The sequence below is a fragment of the Microcaecilia unicolor genome, chromosome 4 (assembly GCF_901765095.1).
Source record: "Microcaecilia unicolor chromosome 4, aMicUni1.1, whole genome shotgun sequence".
Lineage (NCBI taxonomy): Eukaryota > Metazoa > Chordata > Amphibia > Gymnophiona > Siphonopidae > Microcaecilia > Microcaecilia unicolor.
In genome coordinates, this window is record NC_044034.1 from 225267385 (window position 1) to 225290593 (window position 23209).

General features: G+C 41.4%; 1 protein-coding gene across 1 annotated transcript in view; it reads left to right on the forward strand.

The window, feature by feature from the left end:
- The window catches only part of PHRF1 (PHD and ring finger domains 1), a 406375-nt gene that overhangs the window by 366262 nt on the left and 16904 nt on the right, over positions 1–23209 (forward strand). The window contains exons 16-17 of the mRNA XM_030201288.1: positions 6694–6773; positions 16879–17139. Coding sequence (XP_030057148.1) covers positions 6694–6773; positions 16879–17139 — 341 coding nt within the window. The remainder of the gene's footprint in view (positions 1–6693; positions 6774–16878; positions 17140–23209) is intronic.

Consider the following 23209-nt stretch of genomic DNA (forward strand, 5'->3'; position numbering starts at 1 on the left):
AAGCCACCGCTGTCACATTGTCGGAGAAAACGTAGACCAGGACCCCCCACCAGAAAGGGAGCAAAGTTTCATAAGGCATTCCACACTGCTCTGAGCTCTAAGCAATTTATCGACCACTGAGACACCTGTTCTGTCCAGGTGCCCTGTGCCAGATGGAACTTGTAATGAGCTTCCCAACCTGACTTGCTTGCGTCCGTTGTCATCACATCCCATTGCGTCTCGGAAAAGAAGTTTTGACAATCAAATTCCCTGGCAACACTGCATACTCCGTCTGGCAGCCAGTGTTCAAGGAAGGTGAAGGTCATACTTCTGTGACACTGGAGACCAGCAGCTGAGAAGTGATTCTTGTAATGGCCGCATATGAGCCCTTGCCCATGGCACCACTTCCATTTCTCCCGTCATTGACCCCAGAACCTAAACATAGTCCCAGACTCTGAGCCTGCCTTGACTGAGGAGAAGAATCTGTTGAACTGAACCAGCTTCAACCTCTTGCACTCTGTGAGGAAGATCAGCTCGCATGTTGTGTCAAATAGAACACTCAGATACTCCAGCGTCTGCGAAGGAGTTAGTCTGCTCTTCTTGAAATTGATTACCTGACTCAACAACTGCAGAAGACAGACAACTTTGTCTATCGCCGCCACACTGTCCGTATAGAATGACGCACGAAAAAGCCAGTCAGTGAGATGCGGCTGAACTCTGATTCCCTGGCACCGAAAGAAGGATGCCACCACCACCGTAACCTTGGTAAACATTCTTGGAACCGTGGCGAGACTGTATGGCAAAGCCCTGAACTGGAAGTGATGGTCCAGCACCGCAAAATGTAGCAACCTCCAAATGTGGCGCTCCACTATTCACGCTCCTCCACTGAGGTAAAATGCCATTTAAACCTTCCCTCTTTTTGCTGTCCAATAACCAATTCCTAATCCACAACAGAACATTGCCTCCTATCCAATGACTCTTTAATATTTTCAGGAATCTTTCATGAAGAACTTTGCCAAAAGCTTTCTGAAAATCTAGATACACTACATCAACTGGCTCACCTTTATCAGCATGTTTATTCATGTCATCAAAAAATGAAGCAAACTGGTGAGACAAGACTTCCCTTGGCTGAATCCATGCTGACTCTGTCCCGTTAAATCATCTTTATTTATATGTTCCATAATTTTATTCTTTATAATACCAGTCTGTAATTTCCTGGATCACCCCTGGAACCCTTTTAAAAAATCAGCGTTATGTTGGCCACCCTTCAATCTTTAGGTATTACAGACAAGTTTAATGACAGGTTACAGATCACTAACAGCAATTTTATGTTTGAGTTCTTTCAGTACCTTATGGTGCATGGCATCTGGTCCAGATGATTTACTTCTTTATAGTTTGTCTATTTGGCTCAGGAAATCTGCCAGCTTCACAAAGATTTCTTTGAGTTCCTCCATATCGTCACCCTTGAAAACCATCTTCTTCTGTGAAATCCGAAGCAAAGAATTCATTTCGTCTCTCCACTATGTCCTTGTCCTCCCTGGCTACCCTCTTTGCTCCTTCATGATCCCATGGATTCTTTCACAGGCTTTTTGCTTCTGAAAAAGTTGTTACTGTGAGTAACAACCTGAAAAAGTTGTTACTGTGAGTTTTTGCCTCTTTGGCAAGTTTCTCTTCATATTCTCTCTTAGCCTTCTTTATCCTTTACGTCTAACTTGCCAGTGCGTATTTATTTTCTTCATTCAGGTCCTTTTTCCTTTCTTTGAAGGATATTCTTTTGGCTCTTATAGCCTTTCTTCACCTTTGAACCATGCTGGCTGTCATTTTCTCTTTCGACCTTTGTAAATACATGGAATGCATCTGGTATGGGCTTCCAAGATGGTATTTTTAAACATCTATTCCTGATTTAAAGTCCTAACCTTTGCGGCAGATCTTTTTAACCATTTTCCTTATTTTATCATAGGCGCTCTTTTGAAAATTAAATGCTGCTACAGTAGATTTCCTTTGTGACTTCAATCCAGATATTAGCTCAAACCTGATCATGATATGATCACTGTTTCCCAGCGGACACAACATTGCTACCTCTCGTACTATTCCCTGCATTCCACTAAGGATTAGATCTTAAAGTAGCTCCCCCTCTTGTCAGTTCCTGGATCAGTTGCTCCAAGAAGCACTCAGTTATTACTTCTAGGAATTTTACGTCCCTATCGCTCCCTGATGTAACATTTTGCACTCCCTGATGTAACATTTATCCAGTCAATATTAGGGTAATTGAAATCACCCATTATTATATTGTTGCCCAATTTGCCAGCTTTCCTAATTTTTGTAAACATTTCTTTATCTGTTTGTTCTGTTCCGGCGGGCAGTAAAACAACGCTACCAGAATACTCCTTTCCTTCACACATGAGATTTCTGTCCATAAGGATTCCACACTGTTATCTGTAATGAGACACATATCAAAGAAGGCTCACCTACAAATCCTAGAGAGAGATTCCAAACCTGGATGTCTAGCTGCACTTAGGGTAACAATTACTCTTATTAGAGTTTGCCTTGTGGTAATTAACACCTGGCCAAATTCTGTTTGAATCACTGGCAGTAATGAGCAGGAAATATGCCAGTTTCTAAAAATATATATTTTATTGATGTGATAAGTGTATATGTATGTGTGTATTGCCGACAAAGCAAGGCAATAATTTCTTAGCAGCACTTAGTTACAAATATATAATAAGCGTAATTAGCATCACAACTAAGGATTCTGTCCTAGTAAAACATTAGTTTTTCTCATGAAATAAAAGTGATCCTAAGATTAGCATGCCCTAATTAGAACTGGCTCACATTTAACTACAGGTAACTGGGCTGTAATTGATGAGCTGTAGGGAATAAACCACTGTCCTGATCGTGGTAAGGTAGCAAACTTTGATCAGGGCTCCACATGGCAGTTGGTCATTCTTCCATCTTGGACTCCAAGCTCATGTATCTCTCAGCAGGGTCCTGGATCATGAGCTTGAATGCACATGGATTCTGACGATAACACTTGTAGCATAGCATGTGGCTCTCTTTGGTGACTGTATAAGCAAAGTTGGCTCAGTAGTGAAACTGTCCGCTGTCTGCTCTCTTGGTCACTTTCTTAGTAGTTGCTGAGAGTACTATATAAGAACATAAGCATTGCCATACTGGGACAGAAAAAAAGTATGTTTCCAACAATGGCCAATCCAGGTCACAAGTAAGTACATGGCAAGATCCCAGAACAGTAAAACAAATTTTATTCTGCTTATCCTAGAAATGAGCAATTGATTTTCCCAAGTCCATCTTAATAATGGCTTCTGGACTTTTCTTTGAGGAAATTATCCAAACCTTTTTTAAACTCCGTTAAGCTAACTGTTTTTATCACAGTAACAACTAAGATATATCCAGGTGGTATATCTTGTTATGGTACTTAGATGAGATGAACTTACCTCTAGGAGCACTAGACCTGGATGTTACTCCAGGTTCTCAGTGCTGTGTTACTACATCTTGGTTTTTGGATATTGCACTCATACTCTTTCACCAAATTGTCATCAGGGTAATATTAGAGCAACAGATAAGGTTCCAAGTAAGCACGCTGATGAAGCTTTGGCAAAACGGTAGCCCTTGTTGGTACGCTGAGTGGTGAGTCCTTAAACGAAAAATCTGGAGTGGAGATGGAAGCTCCCATGGCGATGACTTTAGATCTAATTTGGAAGGCAATTCAAGACCTTAATGCAACTTTCGGTAAAACAACGTGCAAACTTTAAAGGTTGACTTTACTAATCAGATTGAACAGGTTTAGTCTGATGTTAAATATCTTCAGGATTTTAAAGCTGTTGCAGTTGTGGATTGACTGGCAGCTCATCGTCAAATTGAGCAATTATACTATAACAGGAGACTTAATCTTCGTATAACTTCCCTAAGTCTTTAGCTACTCCACCCCTGGACTTCTTTATATCTATTAATGAGTCATCAGAGAGGTCTACTTTATTGGTATCTATAGTTTTTGAACAAGACAACAAAAAAATTTTTCGTGTGCTACTGGGCAAAAAACATTTGTCCTATACTAAATTCAGTGTGCGTATTCCAAATCCGAAGTCAGAATTGTTGTAACACATCAGGAAATTTTGTTATGCATAAGTTTGCCCAAATGAATTAAGCACTTGGAAAGCATTGAATAATTTTTTACAGAACGAGTTTTACTCCAACAATTACCTGATCTACATCAAAGTTTTCATAGTAAACAATATATGAAAATGTAATGGAATAACAAAATTTCAAAAAAGTCTTGCTTCAGCAAGGCCCAGTACTGTTAAAAGTGCTTCAGGCATCTGCTTTTGCGTTTGTGACCGGTCATATTTTCCCGTTACAAAAACCAGCAGTAGTCCCCCATCATGTTGGGATTGCAGCGGCCTTGATATCTGTTCTCCATTGTAGAAATGTCTTTATGGAACCTCTCTCCGTGTTTGTAACTTACGTGTCCCAAATTGGGTGGGAAAAAGTCAAGATGGGAATGTAAGAAATGCATTTTCAATGACATTCGGCAGCCAAGTTGTTCATATGCTTTAAGCATGTTGTCTACTAGTTCAGCATAGTTTTCAGCTTGTCTGTTCCCAAGGAAGTTCTGCACTACTAGCACAAATGCATCCCAAGCTGCAAGTTCCAGAGGGTTGAGTTTTGTTCTGAATGTGTCATCATGCATTAGTTTGTTGAGTTTGGGGCCAATAAAAATTCCAGCCATCAAGCCCAGCATCCTGTTTCCAACAGTGGCCAATCCAGGTTACAAGTACCTGGCAAGATTCCAAAACAGTACAATACATTTTATGCTGCTTATCATAGAAATAAGCAGTGGATTTTTCCCAAGTCCATCTTAATAATGGCTTATGGACTTTTCTTTTAGGAAGTAAGCCATACCTTTTTTTTTAAACCCCACTAAGCTAATTGCTTTTACCACTTTCTCTGGCAATGAATTCCAGAGCTTAATTACACGTTGAGTGAAGAAATATTTTCTCCGATTTGTTTTATTTATTTATTTGTTGCATTTGTATCCCACATTTCCCCACCTATTTGCAGGCTCAATGTGGCTTACAATTTTCCGTCATGCCATTTCAGAGTACAGATACAATTGGTAATATATATAGAAACATGGATGATATAATGAACAATCAGATAAAAAAGGGAGAACATGCTTTAAATTTACTGCAAGCAAAGGGGTAATCTTATAATACTTGTGGACAGAATAGATCAAACGTGCTGCTCTATTTTGAATAGTCTGTACCTTTTTTAGTAAATACTTATGACTACCCACTTAAAGAAAATTGCAGTAGTCTAAATGTGATAGTAACAAACTCTGTACTACTCACCAAAATTATCTCTGTCTCTAAGGCTAACACAGAAGGCATCTCCTATTGGAATGCCTACCCTTTGGCAAATTATGATATTGATCTTAAAAAGGCAAACATTTTTTGATAGCCCTTCCACTATATCGCTTATTAAATGTTGAAGAGAATCAGAACAGGGACAGATTCCTGCAATACACCACTTCCACTCTTTGTTGCCTCCTAGTCAACTAGTATCTAACTCTGTCACTCTAACACTTATACCAAGGGCACTCAGTTTTTAAATTAGCTATACAGAACAGTATCAGAGGCCTTTTTGAAATCCAAGTACACCACATCTAGTGCTGTTTCTCAGTTCAACTGTGTGGTTACCCAATCAAGAAAACGGATCAGATTTGTCTGAAAAAAACTATCTCTGGTGAAACCTCCTGTTTGATTCTGTAATCCATTGATTTCAGACACTACACTATTGTTTGTTTTACATTTCTCACTAGCTTTCTCCATCCACTTTTGCAAAGAGCAACCGCATCTGCCTATTTCCTGTCCTCTGAAATCATGCTTAACATAAAAAAAAAAAGATAGAAAATATGTCAAATGTATACTTAGCAGGCAGCAGGGTTTCCATCTCTTTGTCAGTGGAGGGCAACAACTAGACATGAAAAGAATGCATTGGAATGTTAACTGGGTTTTTATTCAGCATTATAGGAAATAAGATCTGAAATATGTGTTAGTAGTAAAACTTTTTTAATGGCGTGTTTAGGATAGCCACTATTTAATTATACCTTTTCTTGGATTAAGTAAGAAGATTCTGAGCTTATTGCAGCCTTTCTGCTCTGCAGCACCAAGAGCCTATCCAGATGTGTCCAAATTGCACAGAAATATTCAGATTACTGTAAATACATTCTTGAGTGCAAACAACAGTTCTGGGGGAATACTAACTGTACAGATTCACTCTTAATCAGGTGAAACGGTATTCAGAATCCTAGCTGCTCAAAGTGCTTGATCACATTACATGTGATCTGAGGGGGGGGGGGGGGGGGGTCTTAAAAAAAAAAAAAGGTAAGTCTGTGCCCAAAACCTTTTTTTAATTTCCCAGTTTAGATTAGGGCAGCTTTCGGGACAGCATAAAGGCAAAACTGTGTAAGTAAACATCACTTGATATGTGACTAGATGAAATTCTTTGGGGAGAAGGTGTGTGGTTTTTTTTTTTTGTTGTTTGTTTGTTTGGGGGGGGTCTTTTTTGGGTTGCTCCTTTCATACAATTTCTATGTTTATAGGGGTTCATGTGTACAATCAGTTGCCTTTCAGTTTTAAAAAAATGGTTTTCCAATGTCATATTGCATTTATCTCTGACCTGAGATGTCTGTTTTAGGGGTGCCATTCTACAAACAGCAGAGAGCCAGAGAAGTGCCCTGGAAGGTGACGGAGATGTCAAACCCAATACTAAATCAGGTGCAGTTAAATTAATCTCCTTCCTCTACCATTTACATTTCTTCCTCTTGACAATATCTACTGAAGTAGGATGGGTCTCACTGCAACAGCAAAAAAAATATATATATATTTGGAAGTTCTCAGTAAAACACAAGCACAATGCTGGTCCTTATCTGCTGTAATTGACTGTTACATGGTGCCAGAGGCTAGAGGGAGGTGAAAGAAGTAGGAGTCTCTCTTCTATCTGAAAAAGAAGAGATTTACACAAGTTAGTAAAGCGGGACCATGCTCAGTGCCAAAAGGACAAGTATTCCGGAGCTTTCTGGAGAGGCTGAAAGTCCTCTTCTGCAGCTGTGGCTGTCTTCAGTCCTTTGGTTTCATCTGCCACAAACGTCTGATCTGATTTTTGTGATTTCTTCTAGCTACTGCTTATTCAAAATGCATTAGCCCAGTGGTCCCCAAACCTGGTCCTGGAGGCACCCCAGCCAGTCAGGTGTTCAGGATATCCACAGTAAATATTCATGAAAGAGATTTGCATAACACTGCCTCCACTGCGTGCAAATCTCTTATGAACATAGAATGGTCCCCAAGCCTGGAGCTGGTGTAAAACAGAGGCCCATTCTAGCATTCATCCTTAATTACGCAGACAAAGCCACCCTAATGTGAGCCTACAAAAACACAGGGACTCTAGAACTATATGGGATAATACTAGTACTATTTGAAAACTTTTCAGCCTAAGAGACAGTGAAACAGAGCACTTACCCCTTATGTTTCCCAATTATATAATCGGGGAATACATTTCATATTACAATATCCAGATAAAGTGAAGATTTATCACCAGGGAACCATTCAAACATGCACACATGTTGAAGAGATTCCTTTGAACCCTGGAGAGTAACCAAAACAAAATTCATCCCACAAATACCTGAGAACCTCTGTGCAGGCTTCCCACTCTGAGTCAAGGCTGGAACGGGTGAACTGATTGCAGAAAGGAACTTGAGGAATATAAACAGAAAGGAACCAGCTAAGTTTGTGCAAAGGCCAGCTACTCAGCTAATTTTAAACTATATTTTTTGGGGTTTAATGCTAAGCAGGTGCTGTTGATTTAATAGCACTTAATCTTCAGTGTTGTGAAGTTAGCTGAGTTTAATTGAATTGTTTGACTATATGGACAGTGGGGTAAGTTGCCCAGAATGAACCATGTGTTGCCAGCTATGCATAGCGAGCACAGTTTTGGAGCAGAGAGAGGTCTGTGTTTGGCAACTGCAGCACCAGTGTTATGACTGGAACTCTTTAAGTTATGTGTGAGAGTTTTAGACTAAACACCATAAAATAACAGGGTTAGATAAATGTTAGTCTCTGGGCTTGCTCAATAAAACTGATGCTACCACATAAGTCTGCCTGGTTGTCACTAAATCCTGTAGTTGTGACACTTTCTATGGACGGATTGGAACTGTAGCAAGATCTGGGGGAATAAAGACATGGGGATGTCTTCTTGATATGTAACCCAGCATTCTTGGGGCAAGGAATTACAAGATGGATCAGATTGTGGAGGACTAGAAATCTGTTGCTGGTATCCAGTTGATTTTACCTATGTCATAAACTGAAATGCTAAAAGATTCTATATTGGGAAACAATTAGAATGGGACAACTGAGGCTGGGGAGGGAGAGTAGCTGCGACTGATGGTTTGGGGGCGGGTGTGAAGGTTGTTGAGGGCAGGGACTGGGTTGAGGGGGGTGCATGGTGAGTGATTGTGATTAGAGAGTGTATGGTCAGGAAGTGGGGATGAGGGCATGAGGGAGAAGGTAGCAAAGACTTGAGAGGTATGAACAAGTTGCATGATTGTCTGGTGCAAAGAGATACAGTTGACTAACTGATGGATGAAGTCGTATTTGGAGCATTGCTGGTGCAAGAGCTGGGGTGCCACAACCCAACAGATAATGAAGATTCAAAATCTGAATCAGTGGAATTAATGATCATATAGGTGAGATAAAAATTATAACACTATGTGAAAATGGAGTACACTCTGATTAAAAGAACAAACATCTTACATTTTTTAAAGCATAGAGGAGCAGATATGGCATTGCTACAGAAGAGGAAGAAACACCAATATCCAAAAATCAAAAAAGCATACTACTACTATTCATTTCTATAGCGCCACTAGATGTACACAGCACTGTACACGTTATATGCAGGCACTTTCTCTGTCCTAGAGATTTCACAATCTAAGTTTTTATACCTGGGACAATGGAGGGTTAAGTGACTTGCCCAAGCTCAAAAGAAGCTGCAGTGAGAATTGAACCCAGGTTGCCAGGCTCAAAGCCTGCTGCACTTATTAGGCTACTCCTCCACTCTGAGATATGCAAGACCAGACAGCAATAATAATATTACAGTGAACCAATTGCAAACAGTGGAGAAAAAAGATCTCAGATTTATCAGCTCCAAACATTCAAAATGGAACACCAATCACACCATCATTGATCAGAAAAAAAAAACTCCACTGACCAGTATGAAACATAAAACAATTCACATTCTCAATCTTGTCAATTATTGTTGACTAGGTACTTGCATGCACCAAAAAGGAACAGTTCCATATCAATCTTTGAAATTTTCTAGTGTCTAGTAATCGTGCAATGGAATTACTACTACTTAACTCCAATTCACTCAGCCATCCAAAATCTGATGTTCTTATGTCCAGAGTCAAAATCTTTTCACAGAGTTGAAAGTTTGAAAGGTGCAGTGGAATTCCCCTAATGCAACGATTGGCAAATCAGGAATTCCCTGTCCAGAGTGGATTTCAACTCTTTGAGTTCAAGAAATGTTATTGTTATTTAGAAATGCAAAACAAATCAAATCAAGAACCTTTACAATACAGGAAAAAACAAACATCGGATTAAACCCATCCAACGTAGAAATAAGTAATACAATATATATTACAATATGTAAATGTCGGGCAGTATTAATGATTTTCTGTGTATGGATCCTTTATAAACTGTTAACCAACGATATCCTGGGAAATGTATAATAGAAGGATGATATAAATGGAAAAGGCTAAAGGTAGATATTGTAATATAGGATGTATAGGAAAGCCATGGTAAATGATAACTAAACAACTAGAAGACCCAAGAACATAAATGGATAGTGGCGTAGTTTTATTGGTGACCAAATTTCTCAATAGTAATTAATCTATTGGAATATTTAGCAGCTTTACATTTGTACCTATGTATCATTAGAGTGGTCATCCACCAAAAAGTCTCATTTAGAAAATTTGCAGATTTCCAGTTGTGAAGAATCATTTGGCGAATAACAGCTACCAAAATATCGATGTTTCTTTTGCCATTTATCCAGAGGATTAGGACGGGCCAGGGAGCAAAAAACTACTATGCTAGAGTTAAGTGGAGAAAGGATTGGTATGACGATTTTAATGGTAGACCATACAGAGGACCAAAAATGTTGAAGAGTTGGACAGGAAAAAAATCATACGTATAAGGTCTCCAAGCTGGAGATTACAATGCCAAGGTTAGATTAGTTTTGCTCGGTGAAGCCTACTGGGGGACCAGATAGCTTTATATAATATAAGAAGTACTGGGATTAAGATAAACTAGATGATGCTGTGGGATGTATAGAATGCCAGAAGAATTCTGTCCAATCAGCATCAGTGCCTGACCAAAAAAAAAAAAAACCCCTAAAAGCTTAGAAGAAAGAAAAGAGGAAGGAAAAGAAGAAAGGGGAAAGGAAGGCACACCAGGAGTGAAGAGGGAGAAAGAAAAGCAGAGAGTCACAATAGGAGAGCTGATGGGAAATGTTATAATGGTAAGGCAAATGCAATTCTGAAAAGGTTAGGTTTTTTTAAGGCTGATTTAAAAGAAGCAATGGTAGGTTGATCCCGAACCTGACACAGGAGCTCATTCCAGAGTTTAGGGCCTAGATAACTAAAGGCAGAATCTCGAGTGTAAGTAAGAGAGATAAGAGAAAGTGGTGGTAAGGACAAAAGATTATTATCGGCTGATCTAAGTTTTAAAGGTTAGAGCTGAGTCAAATGTAACCCTCAGGATCTTGATAGTGTCTTTGAAAGATAGGGAAATGCCGTATAAGGAAGGAGTTGGTACTGGTGAATGGTGAGGAGGTGAGAAAATAGTCCTTTCACACTTGGCAGTATTGAGGAATAGAAGATTGGATTTAAGCCATGAGGAAACCTTAGTGAGACAGTTATTGATTGTGACAGGAGATGTGTCTGTGATCGTAAAAGAAGATTTGAATGTCATCCGCATAACAAAATGGAGTGCAGGAGCAGTTCTGAATCACAGTGGGGGGGGGGGGGGGGCAGAAAAATATTGAAGAGAGCTGGTGACAATATGGAGCCTTGAGGAACACCAGAAAGAAGAGGAAGAGAATCTGTGGTTTCATCACAAAATGAGAGAAGGTGAGAATGATTGGAAAGATAACTAGTAAACCAGGAAAGAACAATGTCTGAAATGCCGATAGATTGTAATTGTTGAAGGAGGAGAGTATGGTCAATAAGATCAAAAGCAGAAGACAGGTCTAAAGAAACTATTATTACTAAGTGATGCTGATCTAGTGAAGTACAGATGAGGTCATGCAAAGATAACAGGAGGGTTTCAGTGCTATGATTTGGTCTGAAGCCTGCTTGAAATGGGTGAAGAATATTGCTGGATTTAATGTGTTGAATAAGTTAACTATGGACTACTTTCTCAAGCATTTTGACAAAGAAACCGTAAATTAGAGATGGGGCGAAAACTAGGTGGTATGGAGAGATCAAGATGCAGTTTCTTAAGTAACGGGCAGACAGCCGCATGTTTCCATCAAAATGGCACAGAACCTAAACTGAGAGAGGAAGAAATCAAGGCGAGAAGAAGCAGCAGAAAGATAACCGGGCAGAGGCATTGAACTAGTCCTGCCGTCCATGGGTCTGCTGGGAAAGAGGAAAATTTTAGGGAACTAAGAATATATGAGACAGAAGATGCTTTGGGTAAGTTGAAAGAGGGCCAAAATGAATAAGGTCAGATAGAAGACCCGGCAGGAGACAACAGTGAGGGAGATTGGATAACAGAGGGGGAGGAAGGAAGGAGCACAGAACAAAGGTTACAAGTTTTAGTTTACCAAGCAGAGGCTAGCAAGTTCAAAGAGCAGAAGGATCATAATCAGGAGTAACAGTGGAAGTAGGGGCAATATTGTGAAGCACACGGAACAGTGCCCAAGGCTGGTTTCGAGCGTGAGCAATTTTGTCACCAAAATACGTTGATTTTGCCGAGCAGAGTATGCCAGTATTTATGATAGCAGCCACGAAAGAACAAGTGTGTTGAAGGAGAATGGTTTTTGCACCAGTGCCTTTCATCTGCACATAGCTGAGAGTGCAAATCATGAACAGCAGGAGGAAACCAGGGGGACAGAGTAAATGTGGGCTGAAGCCTTAGAGACCAGGAGAGCATGGTCGTCAAGGAGAAAATGTGATGAAGAATCCAACAAACAGTGTGGGAGTCCAGAGGGGGGGGGGGGGGGGCACTGAAGAGAGGGTAGACAGGGTGTTGTCAACGAGAGATCTATAAGAATGAGGGAGCAGAGGGCAATGCAGGGGACGGCAAAAGTGGCGTAACGAAAGAGAAAAGAATCAAATAATGATCTGACCAAGGAACAGGAATAGACTGAAGAGACTGGTCAGGAACAGAAAGAGTAGGAGAGGAAAAGACAAAATCTAGAATGTTACCAGCTTTATAAGTAGGACAGGTAACGTGTTTAATTAGACCCAAAGTGGACGTTAAAGAAAAAAAAGAGGAGCAGGCCTCCGAAGGAGGGAGATTAAAGTCGCCTACTAGAAGTGGGAAGAACAGAATGGAACATTCGAAAATGAAAGCAGAAAGTTCATCAAGAGAAAGTAGAGGGTGGCAGGTGATGACATAAAATGGCAAGAAAGATTGCATGAGAGCTGGTCGACAAACGGAACAGGACTTCAGAAACTGTTACTGACTTATTAGTGCATTGGGTGAGCTGAAAAAAAGGAACAAAAAAAAACACATCACCACCATGGTGAGCCGCGCGAGGGATATGCAAAGTTTGATAACTAGGGTGGCAAGCATCTAGCAGAAGTTACTGGGATGAAGCCAGGTTTCAGTGATGAAAAAAATGTCCATGGCATTCAGAGAGATTAAGTTGGAAATCAGAGCCAATTTATGGCAGCGCGAACAAACATTCAAGAGACTACATTTTTTAAGAAAGGAGGCAATGAAGATAACATCAGAAGGGATGGGAGTTAGGAAACGGCGCAGTGGTTGCACATGTGAGGAGAACAAAGAAGTATAGAAAAGGAAAGAGGTGGCAAGATTAAAGCAGGGAGTCATGTGGGTGAAGACCAGGTTTTATTTATTTTTATATTTGATTTTGCTCACACCTTTTCAGTAGTAACTCAAGGTGAGTAACATTCAGGTACACTGGGTATTTTCCTGTCCCTGGAGGGCTCACAATGTAAGTTTGTGCCTGAGGCAATGGAGGGTTAAGTGACTTGCCTAAGATCACAAGGATCAGCAGTGGGATTTGGCCACCTCTGGATGTCGAGCAGTGCTCTAACCACTTGGCCACTCCTCCACTGGTTAAAAGAAGTATCAAAGGTACTGCAAAGAGCATGCGTATGTCTAGTAGCGCTATAGAAATGATAAATAGTAGTAGCAGTATTATATTGAGCGCCCTAAAGATGCACCTGGAGATGACCCAAGGAGCATGACCTGGCATGAATGAGAGATTAGAGCCTTTGAGGTGTATTTTCAAATACACCTCTTTGTGATAGTGGGAAGGAACTGAAGGGTCAAAATTGGGCTTTTTAAAGATAGGGTGAATAATGGCTAATTTCCAAGGACCAGGACACTGACCATATGAGAAGCTAAGATTAATTATAGATAGGTTGGAAGAAGACATAATTCAGATGCCTTAAGACAAGAGGGAGGAAGGGGGTCAAAGGGGGCAGTAGGTGGATTTCATAGAATGCATAGTTTTGGTTTTGGATAGACTGATAAAATTGCTGGAGATATGATGGTCTGAAATTAAAAAAAAAACTAAAGCACCAGGCTCATACAGATTTGGGGAGGGAATTTTATAAAATTGATAAATTTATTGGCCAAAGCTCTGAAAGAGATGTTTCAGGAATTGATGGCCTTGACAACAAAGCTGCATCAGAATACAGCCTATGTCATTCTCCTTCCCGAGCTAGGTAAGGACCTCGAGCAGTTGGGCTGTTATATGCCCATCTTGTTAATTAACCGAGATTTAAAGATACAAAGATCAATTAGCTTCAAAATTAAATATAATTTTGCCAAGACTAATGCAAACAGATCAAACAGGATTTATCCCGAGTCAATACACATCCATGAACATCCTGCAGGTATTGCTGGTGCTGAGGAGAAAGGAATGTTTAGATGAGGTGGTGTTAGCTAGCTTGGGTGCAGAAAGGGCCTTTGGGTGAACTGGGGCCAGGGGTGGACTGAGTGGGCAACTGAGAAGTGTCTGAGGGCCCAGAGCAGCAGGGACCCAGTGCCTTCCCCTATGTGGTCCAGCATCTCTCCTTGTCTCTTCCCCCTTGCCTGGTGTACCTTAAATCCCCCCGCAATAACAACTATTCACAGATGCCCAGAACCTCTGTTCTGCAGCAACCCGTCTTCGTGTAAACTGGAAGTTGCATCAGAGGGATGAGTCATGGTAGAAGATAGACTTGGGGCATCTATGAATGGCTGCTGCTGCTGCTGCTGCTGGGAGAGGGTGGAAAGAAATAGAAATGATGGGAGGGGAAGGAAAGAGTGAGCAATGATGGACCTGGTAGGAGAGGGGGGAGGAGAAGGGAAGAAAGAGATAAAAGATGAACCTGGGGAGAAGGGGAGGAAAGAGAGAGAAATGATGGACCTGATAGGAAAAGGGGGGAGAAGAGAAGGGCAAAAAAAGAAATGATGGACTAGGGGGTAGAGGGGCAGCAGGGAAGAAAGAGAATTGATGGACCTGAGGAGGGGTGGGTCAGGAGGAGGGAAGGAAGAAATGATTGACCTGAGGGGTGGCAGAGAAGGGAATAGAGTGTGAAATGATGGACCCAAGGGTGGTTGGGGAGAGAGGAAGAGATATTTTTCCACAGGGGGGGGGGGGGGTTGACGTGAAGAGAGAGAGAAATAATTATCCCAGGGGGTGAAGAGGGAGAAGATAATGTTGCCGGGAGGAAGGGAAGAGAGAGAAGAGAGATGACACAGGAAGATCCTGGGGGCGAAGGGAAGAAACAGGCAGATGACAGGCTAGAAGGGTGGGGGTGGGTGGAGAGAGGAAAGAGATTCTGGTCTACAAGGGTGGATGGAGAGATGGGAGAAGCTGGGAATGTGGTGGGAGAGGTTATGTGGAGTTGTCAAGGAGATGAGTGAGAGGAGGATAGTAAGTGTAAAGGGTAAAAATGCAGTATAGGGGAGTAGAGGAAAGATAGAAGGGATTGGGAGGCCCAAGAAAGAGTGAGACAGGAACTGGGTGAGCGAAGGAAATGGAGGACTGCAAGGTGAGAATGCGGGTGAAATTGAAGTTAACAGGCAGAAAAGAAAGAAAGGGAGGAAATAGCTAAAATGGAAAGATCAACATGTCAGAGACAGAGATAATAAGGGAATTGAACAAGTTAGGAGGAGAAATGAGAAGTGGACAGCAGTCCCTGGAAAGAGTAAGCAAAAGACAGGAAAGCAGAAAAGAAAAACTAGGACCAATCTGATGGGAAAATAAATGTCCACACAACAAAGGTAGAAAAAAAGTATTTTATTTTTAATTTATTAACTAGATATATTAGTTTGGGACATGTACATCATGGATGTCTGTGTATTATGATAGTCATAGAAGCAGAAATGATTCATGGAGGATAAAAAATATTTTATTGGAGAATCAAATATAATATTAAGCACAACACAGCTGTGCTTCACCTGGCAAGGGTTGCTTGAGGGGCAAAATATTAGTGTTAAAACAAAATAGAACCATAAATATCACAACATCACATAATAGAACCATAACATAGATATATGTAAAAAGTACATCTCCAAAAACATGCAAAGTGACATACTATATTGACAAACATCAAACTATGAGTGGGGACTAGAATAAGGCATCCTTATGGTGTGAACCTTTCACTTCACCATAGGCAATACTGCAAGAGTGCAAAAAATGTATATTAAGAGTTAATCTTATCCATAGATTACATGTAAGACAGTTTAAATCATTAAATGTTCAATGTAGTACATCACTTTGCATGTTTTTGGAGATTATTTTAGAGGAAAGCCTTTTAAGTGATTTCTATGATTAGGCAGTCTGGGCAATGGTTTGGCTGTGATGACTTGGTCATGTCCTTTACTCTGAGTAGAAAAACTTTTAAAGCAATTTTGTGAGCATGTGCAGCATTTACAACATGCCGCGACAGAAGTGATTACCTTCTCATGTTGCAGTTATATTTCTAATCTGACAGAGGGGCTCTTGTTCTCCTTTTGACTCCTCATTTAGAGGGTAGGCTTGGGAACTAATAGAAATTGGACTAAACACATTTTCCATCAGGATGAACCTGAATGTACACACCAGACCATCCGCCTTGCTCCAGCCTTGCCCTTCAATGGCATATTCCATCCCATCCACCTTGCTTCAGCACACACACACACACCCATTGCATACACAACCCCATGCACCTTCCTGCAGCCCTCCACCCCCTTCCTATGGCACGCACTCAAATACCTCATCCACCTTTTTTCCAGCGTTCTCCCCACTCTATCCACCTTTTTTCTAGGTACTCCTTCCCTCCGTCTGTGCGCCTGTGGGCACTCGCACCACTATAGAGCAGCAAGGGAGAGGAGCTGCACATTATTTTACGTGGATAAAAATGTGTTTACCTCCATCAAAATCTTTGAAAATTGCTGTCTTATTTCACTCCCGCTAAGCATACAAAAGATTGGTACCAATGACTATAAATATTTCAGTGATAAATTTGTGATATACAGCCTTGGTAATACATGAGACTGCTTACATTTTTGTAAAGGATTTAATTTTTATTACTGAAAATAACTGACTCATGCTGTGACTAATAACTTGTGTTAAATGATGGTGTTTTTCATCCCTCATCAGGTTATTACCCAAAATTCACCTTTGGCCCTGCCTCTGCCAGTGAGTATCCCACCATATGCACCGGTCAGCGAGCCCACCGTTCAGTTTATCATGCAGGGAAGTGTCCCTCTGATCACGGGCGTAGCAGGTACTGGCTTAATACCAGAGCCAGGTAGCTTGGTAACTGCTTGTGAACCAGGAGCTGAGACAGCATCTATAGAAGACACCGAGAACAAGGGCAAGGCTCCAAAACAAGCACCAGAGAGGGTGAAAAATGAAGAGGTAATAAGTGTGACAGGCACAAGTTTATTAGATGGCAAAGTATTTAATATCCGGCAGCTTGTGGAAGGGAAAACTGCAACAGAACCTTTTGCACAAACTTACTGTGAAACATGAGCCCTGGCAATAACTTTAAAGATCAGAAACCACCAAACACTTCGAAACATTATACAGTGCTGTAATACAGATGTTGAGATCACCTGAATCACTTTAAACATGGCAAATTTTGTGCATGAAGAACTCCTCATATGTTTATGCTCCTGTCAGACACGCTTGGCAGTAGCAAATAGTTTAACAACAGCCATCTTAAAATTGATTATGAAATTGTAGACCCAAAGAGAAACATATTTTATATTGTGTGAAAGCCATTTCAAAAGGAAGCTAATCTGAGCCTTGAGATAGATAGTGGAAACAATGTTCTGTTATAACTGAAAATTACCCAAATTTTAAAATTTTTGGCTGACACATTACATTTCCAATGAAGTGAGCCATTTTTAGTCAAGGCTGGAACATCTGAGCACATCTTTTTTTTTTTTTTTTTTTTTTTCTTTTTCCAGGTAATCAGACACAGTGTCTGTCCACTAAATATCAAGTTGTATTTTAGATAGAATGTAGAAATAGTTTCTCAGAGGACAAGCAAGATAGCATAGTCTCACATATGGGTGATGCTATACAATGAAGCCCTCACACGGAAGTCACTCTCCAGCTTGTTTATACTAAACATTTGAGAGAGTTGCACCATCCACTTACAATGCAGGTGCTCTTACAATGACAGAAAATCACTCAGGTAGTAATTTCTCTGTGAACTCTTTGCAAGAAGTATGACTGGACCTAATGTGTCCCTAAGGTCCAAGCTGTGTTATCCCCAATGAAGGAATGATGCCAGTATAGAAATATATTATTTATTATAGATAATAATATTTAGCAAATATGGCAAGCAAGTTACAAAAATATACTGAGGATTACACCAAAATAGATATATGGAAAAAAATATATATATATATATACATACATACACACACTGAGGATTACACCAAAAAATAAATAAATTATATATATATATATATATATATATATATATATATATATATATATAAAACTCCTGAGAAAATTGCAAGTTAGCAGCTACATTAGTTTATAGACCATGTGTTTGAATTATAACCAGTTGTTGGCAAGCAAAAGACAACTGGATAAACCATGAACTATAAAAGGAATCCCTTTCTCTCAAACTTAGAGGTCCACAACGTCAGTTTCAGAGGGGTGAATTGGTTCCTCTTCAAAACTCTAGCTGTTCCCCAGCGAGCCCCCTGCAATGACAATTAGGTTCTCAGTCTGGCAGAAGCTATAAAGTAATCAGCTCCTGAAGCCTTCCTTGTGCTGAACTTAGCACCGAAAGATACAGTCCATGATGGGTGCTACTGACAATTCAGTCCCTCTTCTCGGAGAGATGTGCATGCCATCTAATCTTTCTCTCTTCTGTTCCAAACCCACAGTTTCCCCAAGCCCAAAGTTGGCACTGCCCTGATGGTTCAGAGGTAATGATCCTGGATCAATCAGGAACCATATCCATCTGTCCAGCAGGTGATATACATGCGAAAATAGTGAGAGGCTGTTGAGCTTCCAGATAGTCACCTTATCAGGAATGGTACAGGAAGCCTCGCTAACAAGGTAGCTAACAAGGATTACCTCCGCAGTTACATATGAGATAGCCTAGAAGGTAAATACAGGTAAACAGCATGTCTTTGGATGATGTCAGCTAGCACAGTGCTTCCAGGACTTCATGCAGAATCCATGTTAGTATTGTTCACAAAAGATGGTAGGCCTCGGGCCTACAAAAGGTGAGATACAGGGATACCCCTACAGTTTATCCACACACCTTTCCTGCCTGTCGCTATTGTGTGGTAACTAGCCAGTCAATGTTTTTCCATGGAGCATAGTGGTCACACTCATCTGGTGCTCCCTGTCTGCTCTCGTCTTTTGTATCATTTTATCTTGATAGAAACACTTGAAAAACCTAACTAATGCAGCTAAGTTGGTTTTTGTTTTTTCTTTTTTTGTTTTCCCTCTTTTGGCCTTGATAGACCTTGGGCACCCAATCAGCCATTTTCCTTCATCAAGTCATTTGATTTCACTGCAACAATTTTTCTGGACATGTCCTAGAAAAAGTTCCCAGTGGCTTTAAAAAGTGTTCCCGGTGCAACAGGATCATATCCGTAATGGATACCCATTCATGGTGCTTGTAGAACCTGGGGTCACTGTGTTTGTGTTCACAGATGTCAGAGAGAGGGATATGTAGTCATGAAAAACAGTACAAGCAAAGTTTTGGCATCAGTTCAGTCAATTGGCACTGGAAGCATTGGTGTCCGTGGCTCCTGGAGCTGCATTAAACACTTGATACACATCAACATCAAGAATGTCTTCATTGTCCTCAACTTCGAACATCATTAAGGGGTCATTGGGATTGGTCATGATCTGATTCCCTTCTGAGGAAGAGGGACGTATTCGCCCATTGATGCCAAGGGACACAGATATTGGACATCAGGCGGAGGCCGAGGTGCACTGGCATCAGATCGCTGGCATCGTATCACTTTGGTCCAATGAGTCATCAAGATCAGTGATACCCTCACTTTGGTGCAATGAATCATCGAGATCAGTGATACCCTCAAAAGGTATGAGGGACCACTCATCCTCTATGGCATCAGATTGGGTGCAACAACCTCCAAGGAACTGAGACTTAGCTCATGATAACATCTCAACTGACTTAGGAGGATGTGTCCACACTGACTGTACTGCCCCCACCTTTGTTGATGTCAGCCTTTGAGCAGCAGCTTATGAAAAAGTTTGAGGAATGCATATAGCACTTCTTCACAACACAAAGCTATAATTTTGATAGCATCGATATTAAAGCTTGAGCTGGTTCATCTGATCCTCAAAGCTCATATGCTGCCCTTAGGAGATGCATTGATGCTTAGTCCTTGAAGGACTTTGGAGTTGGTGTCAACTGTAGTAGTGTCAATCTTCAGTCCATCGGGAGAGGAAGCTTCCTTGGCACTTAGGAGATCCCTGCTGTTTTGATGCCTTCAGCCTAGGCCTAACCAAGTGGTTCAGTCAATAAAGGCAGGCAGGGACTCGGACATCTCCTACAGAGTACTTTTATGAGTCTGAATCAGAGTGCTGCTGAGCATCCGAAGAAGAGGCAGGGGTCTCTCTTGAAGAGGGGTCCACTCGTTTTCCCAGATTCCTCCCCATCAAATAGCTGTGTAGATCTCCTCCAGAAGAGCTTACATTTACTGAATTTACCAGGGAGTTGGCTCAGGATGTTTCATTTTCTTTAGAGATGATGGAGGAACCCAGGGCAGAAACACTGGACATCCTCTATTTCCTCAACACCCCTCTCCCCCCCCCCCCCCCCCCAGCAAGTTGTAAAAGTGCCTGTTCACAGAATTGTGAAAGACACAGATGAAATTGTGGCAGATTTCCCCCCTCCCCTCATACCTTCTGTAAATAAGTTCAACTTTCTTTAGAGGCCAAAAGGCTCCAAGATTTGAGGCGCTGCAACTTTCTCACCATTCAGTGGTGGTTGAATCTGTTCTCAAAAGTGCCAAGTATAAAAACCTACTTCTTTGTGTTCCTGTGGAGAGAGATGAGGTCCTCGGAGTCTTTTGGGAAGAAATTCAGTCAGAATGCTATGCTTAAATCCCATATAGCATCCTACCAGATCTTAAAGAGCATGTACTTGTGGAACATTGTACACAGTGTAGCAGAATTTTCTGACACTGTTTCTCAGGCCACTGAACTCCATGAGCAAGTAGCCAAAGGAAAAGAGTGTGGAAAATACTTGATCTGTGTAACCTATGATATTTTTGATACAACATCAAGAGTCTCTTCAATGTGGATTGGTGCCCACAGCATTGTATTGCTCAGAAGCCTGCTGTTGTGCAGTGCCATAGGAATAATCTCTTCGGAGATAAGATGCTGGAGACTACTATGCTCATCAAGCAGTGCTCAGACACCCTGGGAAGTCTTACAGCAGAGGGAAATGGAAGTCCTACTATTCTCACATATGTAGGTATTTTCCTTCCTCTTGCTCTTCCCAAGCAACTCCTCTCAAGACAGCCAAGGGCCCGGAAAACCCAGCCAGCTACACCATCAAAACTAAGGACAGGTTTTGACTGATTCCAGCAGTGCATAACCTCAGTCCCTGTAACTGGATGACCTTCCAGTAGGAGGAAAGCTGAAATTTTTTGCATCACATGGGCCCCTTATATTCTCAGACCGGTGGGTTTTGAAAATTGTCTGGGAAGGTTACCATCAGAAATAGAAAACGTTTCTCCTAATTGACAACCAGGATTCATCAAAGTTAAGCGCTCAGCATCAAGAATTGCTTATCAAGGAACTCTCTTCCCTCTTACAGGTCAGTGCAGTTGAATCTATTTCACCACGGGAAAGAGATAAGGTATTTTATTTCAAGTACTTCTTGATCACTTACTACTGATCACCCAACCTTAAAAAAGCGCCTCAAGACCTTTCTATTTGGCAAAGCGTACGCACCACTCCCGCCTGGCATCTCTAACTTCTGAACTGTCTTTACCCCGGTGTCATATTAATCACCGCTGCTCTTTCTCTTTTTCTCTACCTCGCTTTTGCCCTAGGAGATTAATTGTTTGACCCCTGACTTATTGTGTGTTTATGTAGATTGTTGTTAGCCACATTGGGCCTACCCATGGGTGGGAAATTGTGGGATATAAATGCTGTAAATAAATAAAATAAATAAATAGGAGGATTTTCTCCCATCTCTGTCCTAAGGGCCTTGAATAAGAATCTAGCCAAGCAAAATTTCAGGATGATTTCTGTCAACACTCTCATTCCTATGCTTCAAAAAGGGAATTAGTTATGCTCTCTGGACTTCAAGGATGCTTACACTTGCATACAGATGCGTCCAAATCAGACTTACGATGTCCTGCTCATAGTGTTTAAAAAAAAAAGCTCCATCTTGCAGTCATTTTCGAACAGGAAATATGTTGGGGTTTCCTGTTCAAAAATACGTGAAAACATCCAAAATGAACAACCATTTTACAAACTGAAACATCCAAATAATGAACGCCAAAAATCCAGGGACAAGGATGTCTGTCACTATTTTTACAGAATTTATTATGTATTTATTTATTTACAGAAGCTTGATGTACCGCAGGGGCCATTACTGGCATCTATGCAGGGGTGTGCTGGTAAATTTTTAACAGGCTCTTTCTCCGGATGTAGCCAGCTCTGCAGTTGGAAGGGCCAGGGGTGGCCGGTGGGGGGGGGGGGGGGGGGGGGGGGGGGGGGGAGCAACACTTGCCTCTCTCTCCTCCCTCCCTTCGTGCGGGCACACTAGGCATACCTTTGCTGGCAGCCAATAAATGGACTGCCACCACGCCCAACGTCTTGCTCTGAGCAGCATGCTGGAACTTCTCTCACATGCTCGAGAAGTCCCAGCCTGCTGCTCAGAGCTGGAAACAAGGAGCGGGGAGCAAGGCTCAGCATCCCCTCCAGCAAAGTAAAAGAGAATTCAGCAGGGGGCCCAAGCCCACATTTTGGGAGCCAGTTGTTAAAGTAGCCATGGAAGGCCCTACTTTAACAACCGGCTCCCAAAATTCTGCAAAAATTAACAACCGGCTTTTGCGAGCCTGCTCCAGCACACCACTACATCTATGTGGTTTGCAATAAATATAACATCAAATTTGCTGAAGGAGAACAAAGAAAAGAGGGTCAGGAGAGAGCAGAGTGAAGAGGGTAGGTGGAATCAACTTGTTTGAAAACCTTGAGAGAAGAGGTGAATTTTAAGAATTTGGGAAATGGCCACACAGATGTCCTTGCAGAGCAGAGGGACAACCTAGTGGTCAATGCAGTGGACTGTAAGCCAGGGCAACCAAGTTCATTTCCCCCACAGCTCTTTTATTTCAAATGCTGAGCCCTCTGGGAAGGGGGAAATACCTACTGTTCCCGACTGTACATCACCTCAACAGCCTTCAGGCATGCAGGTGTCTTAAATATTTAGGTACAGTAGGTATATGCCTGTTTCTGAAGGGCTCAC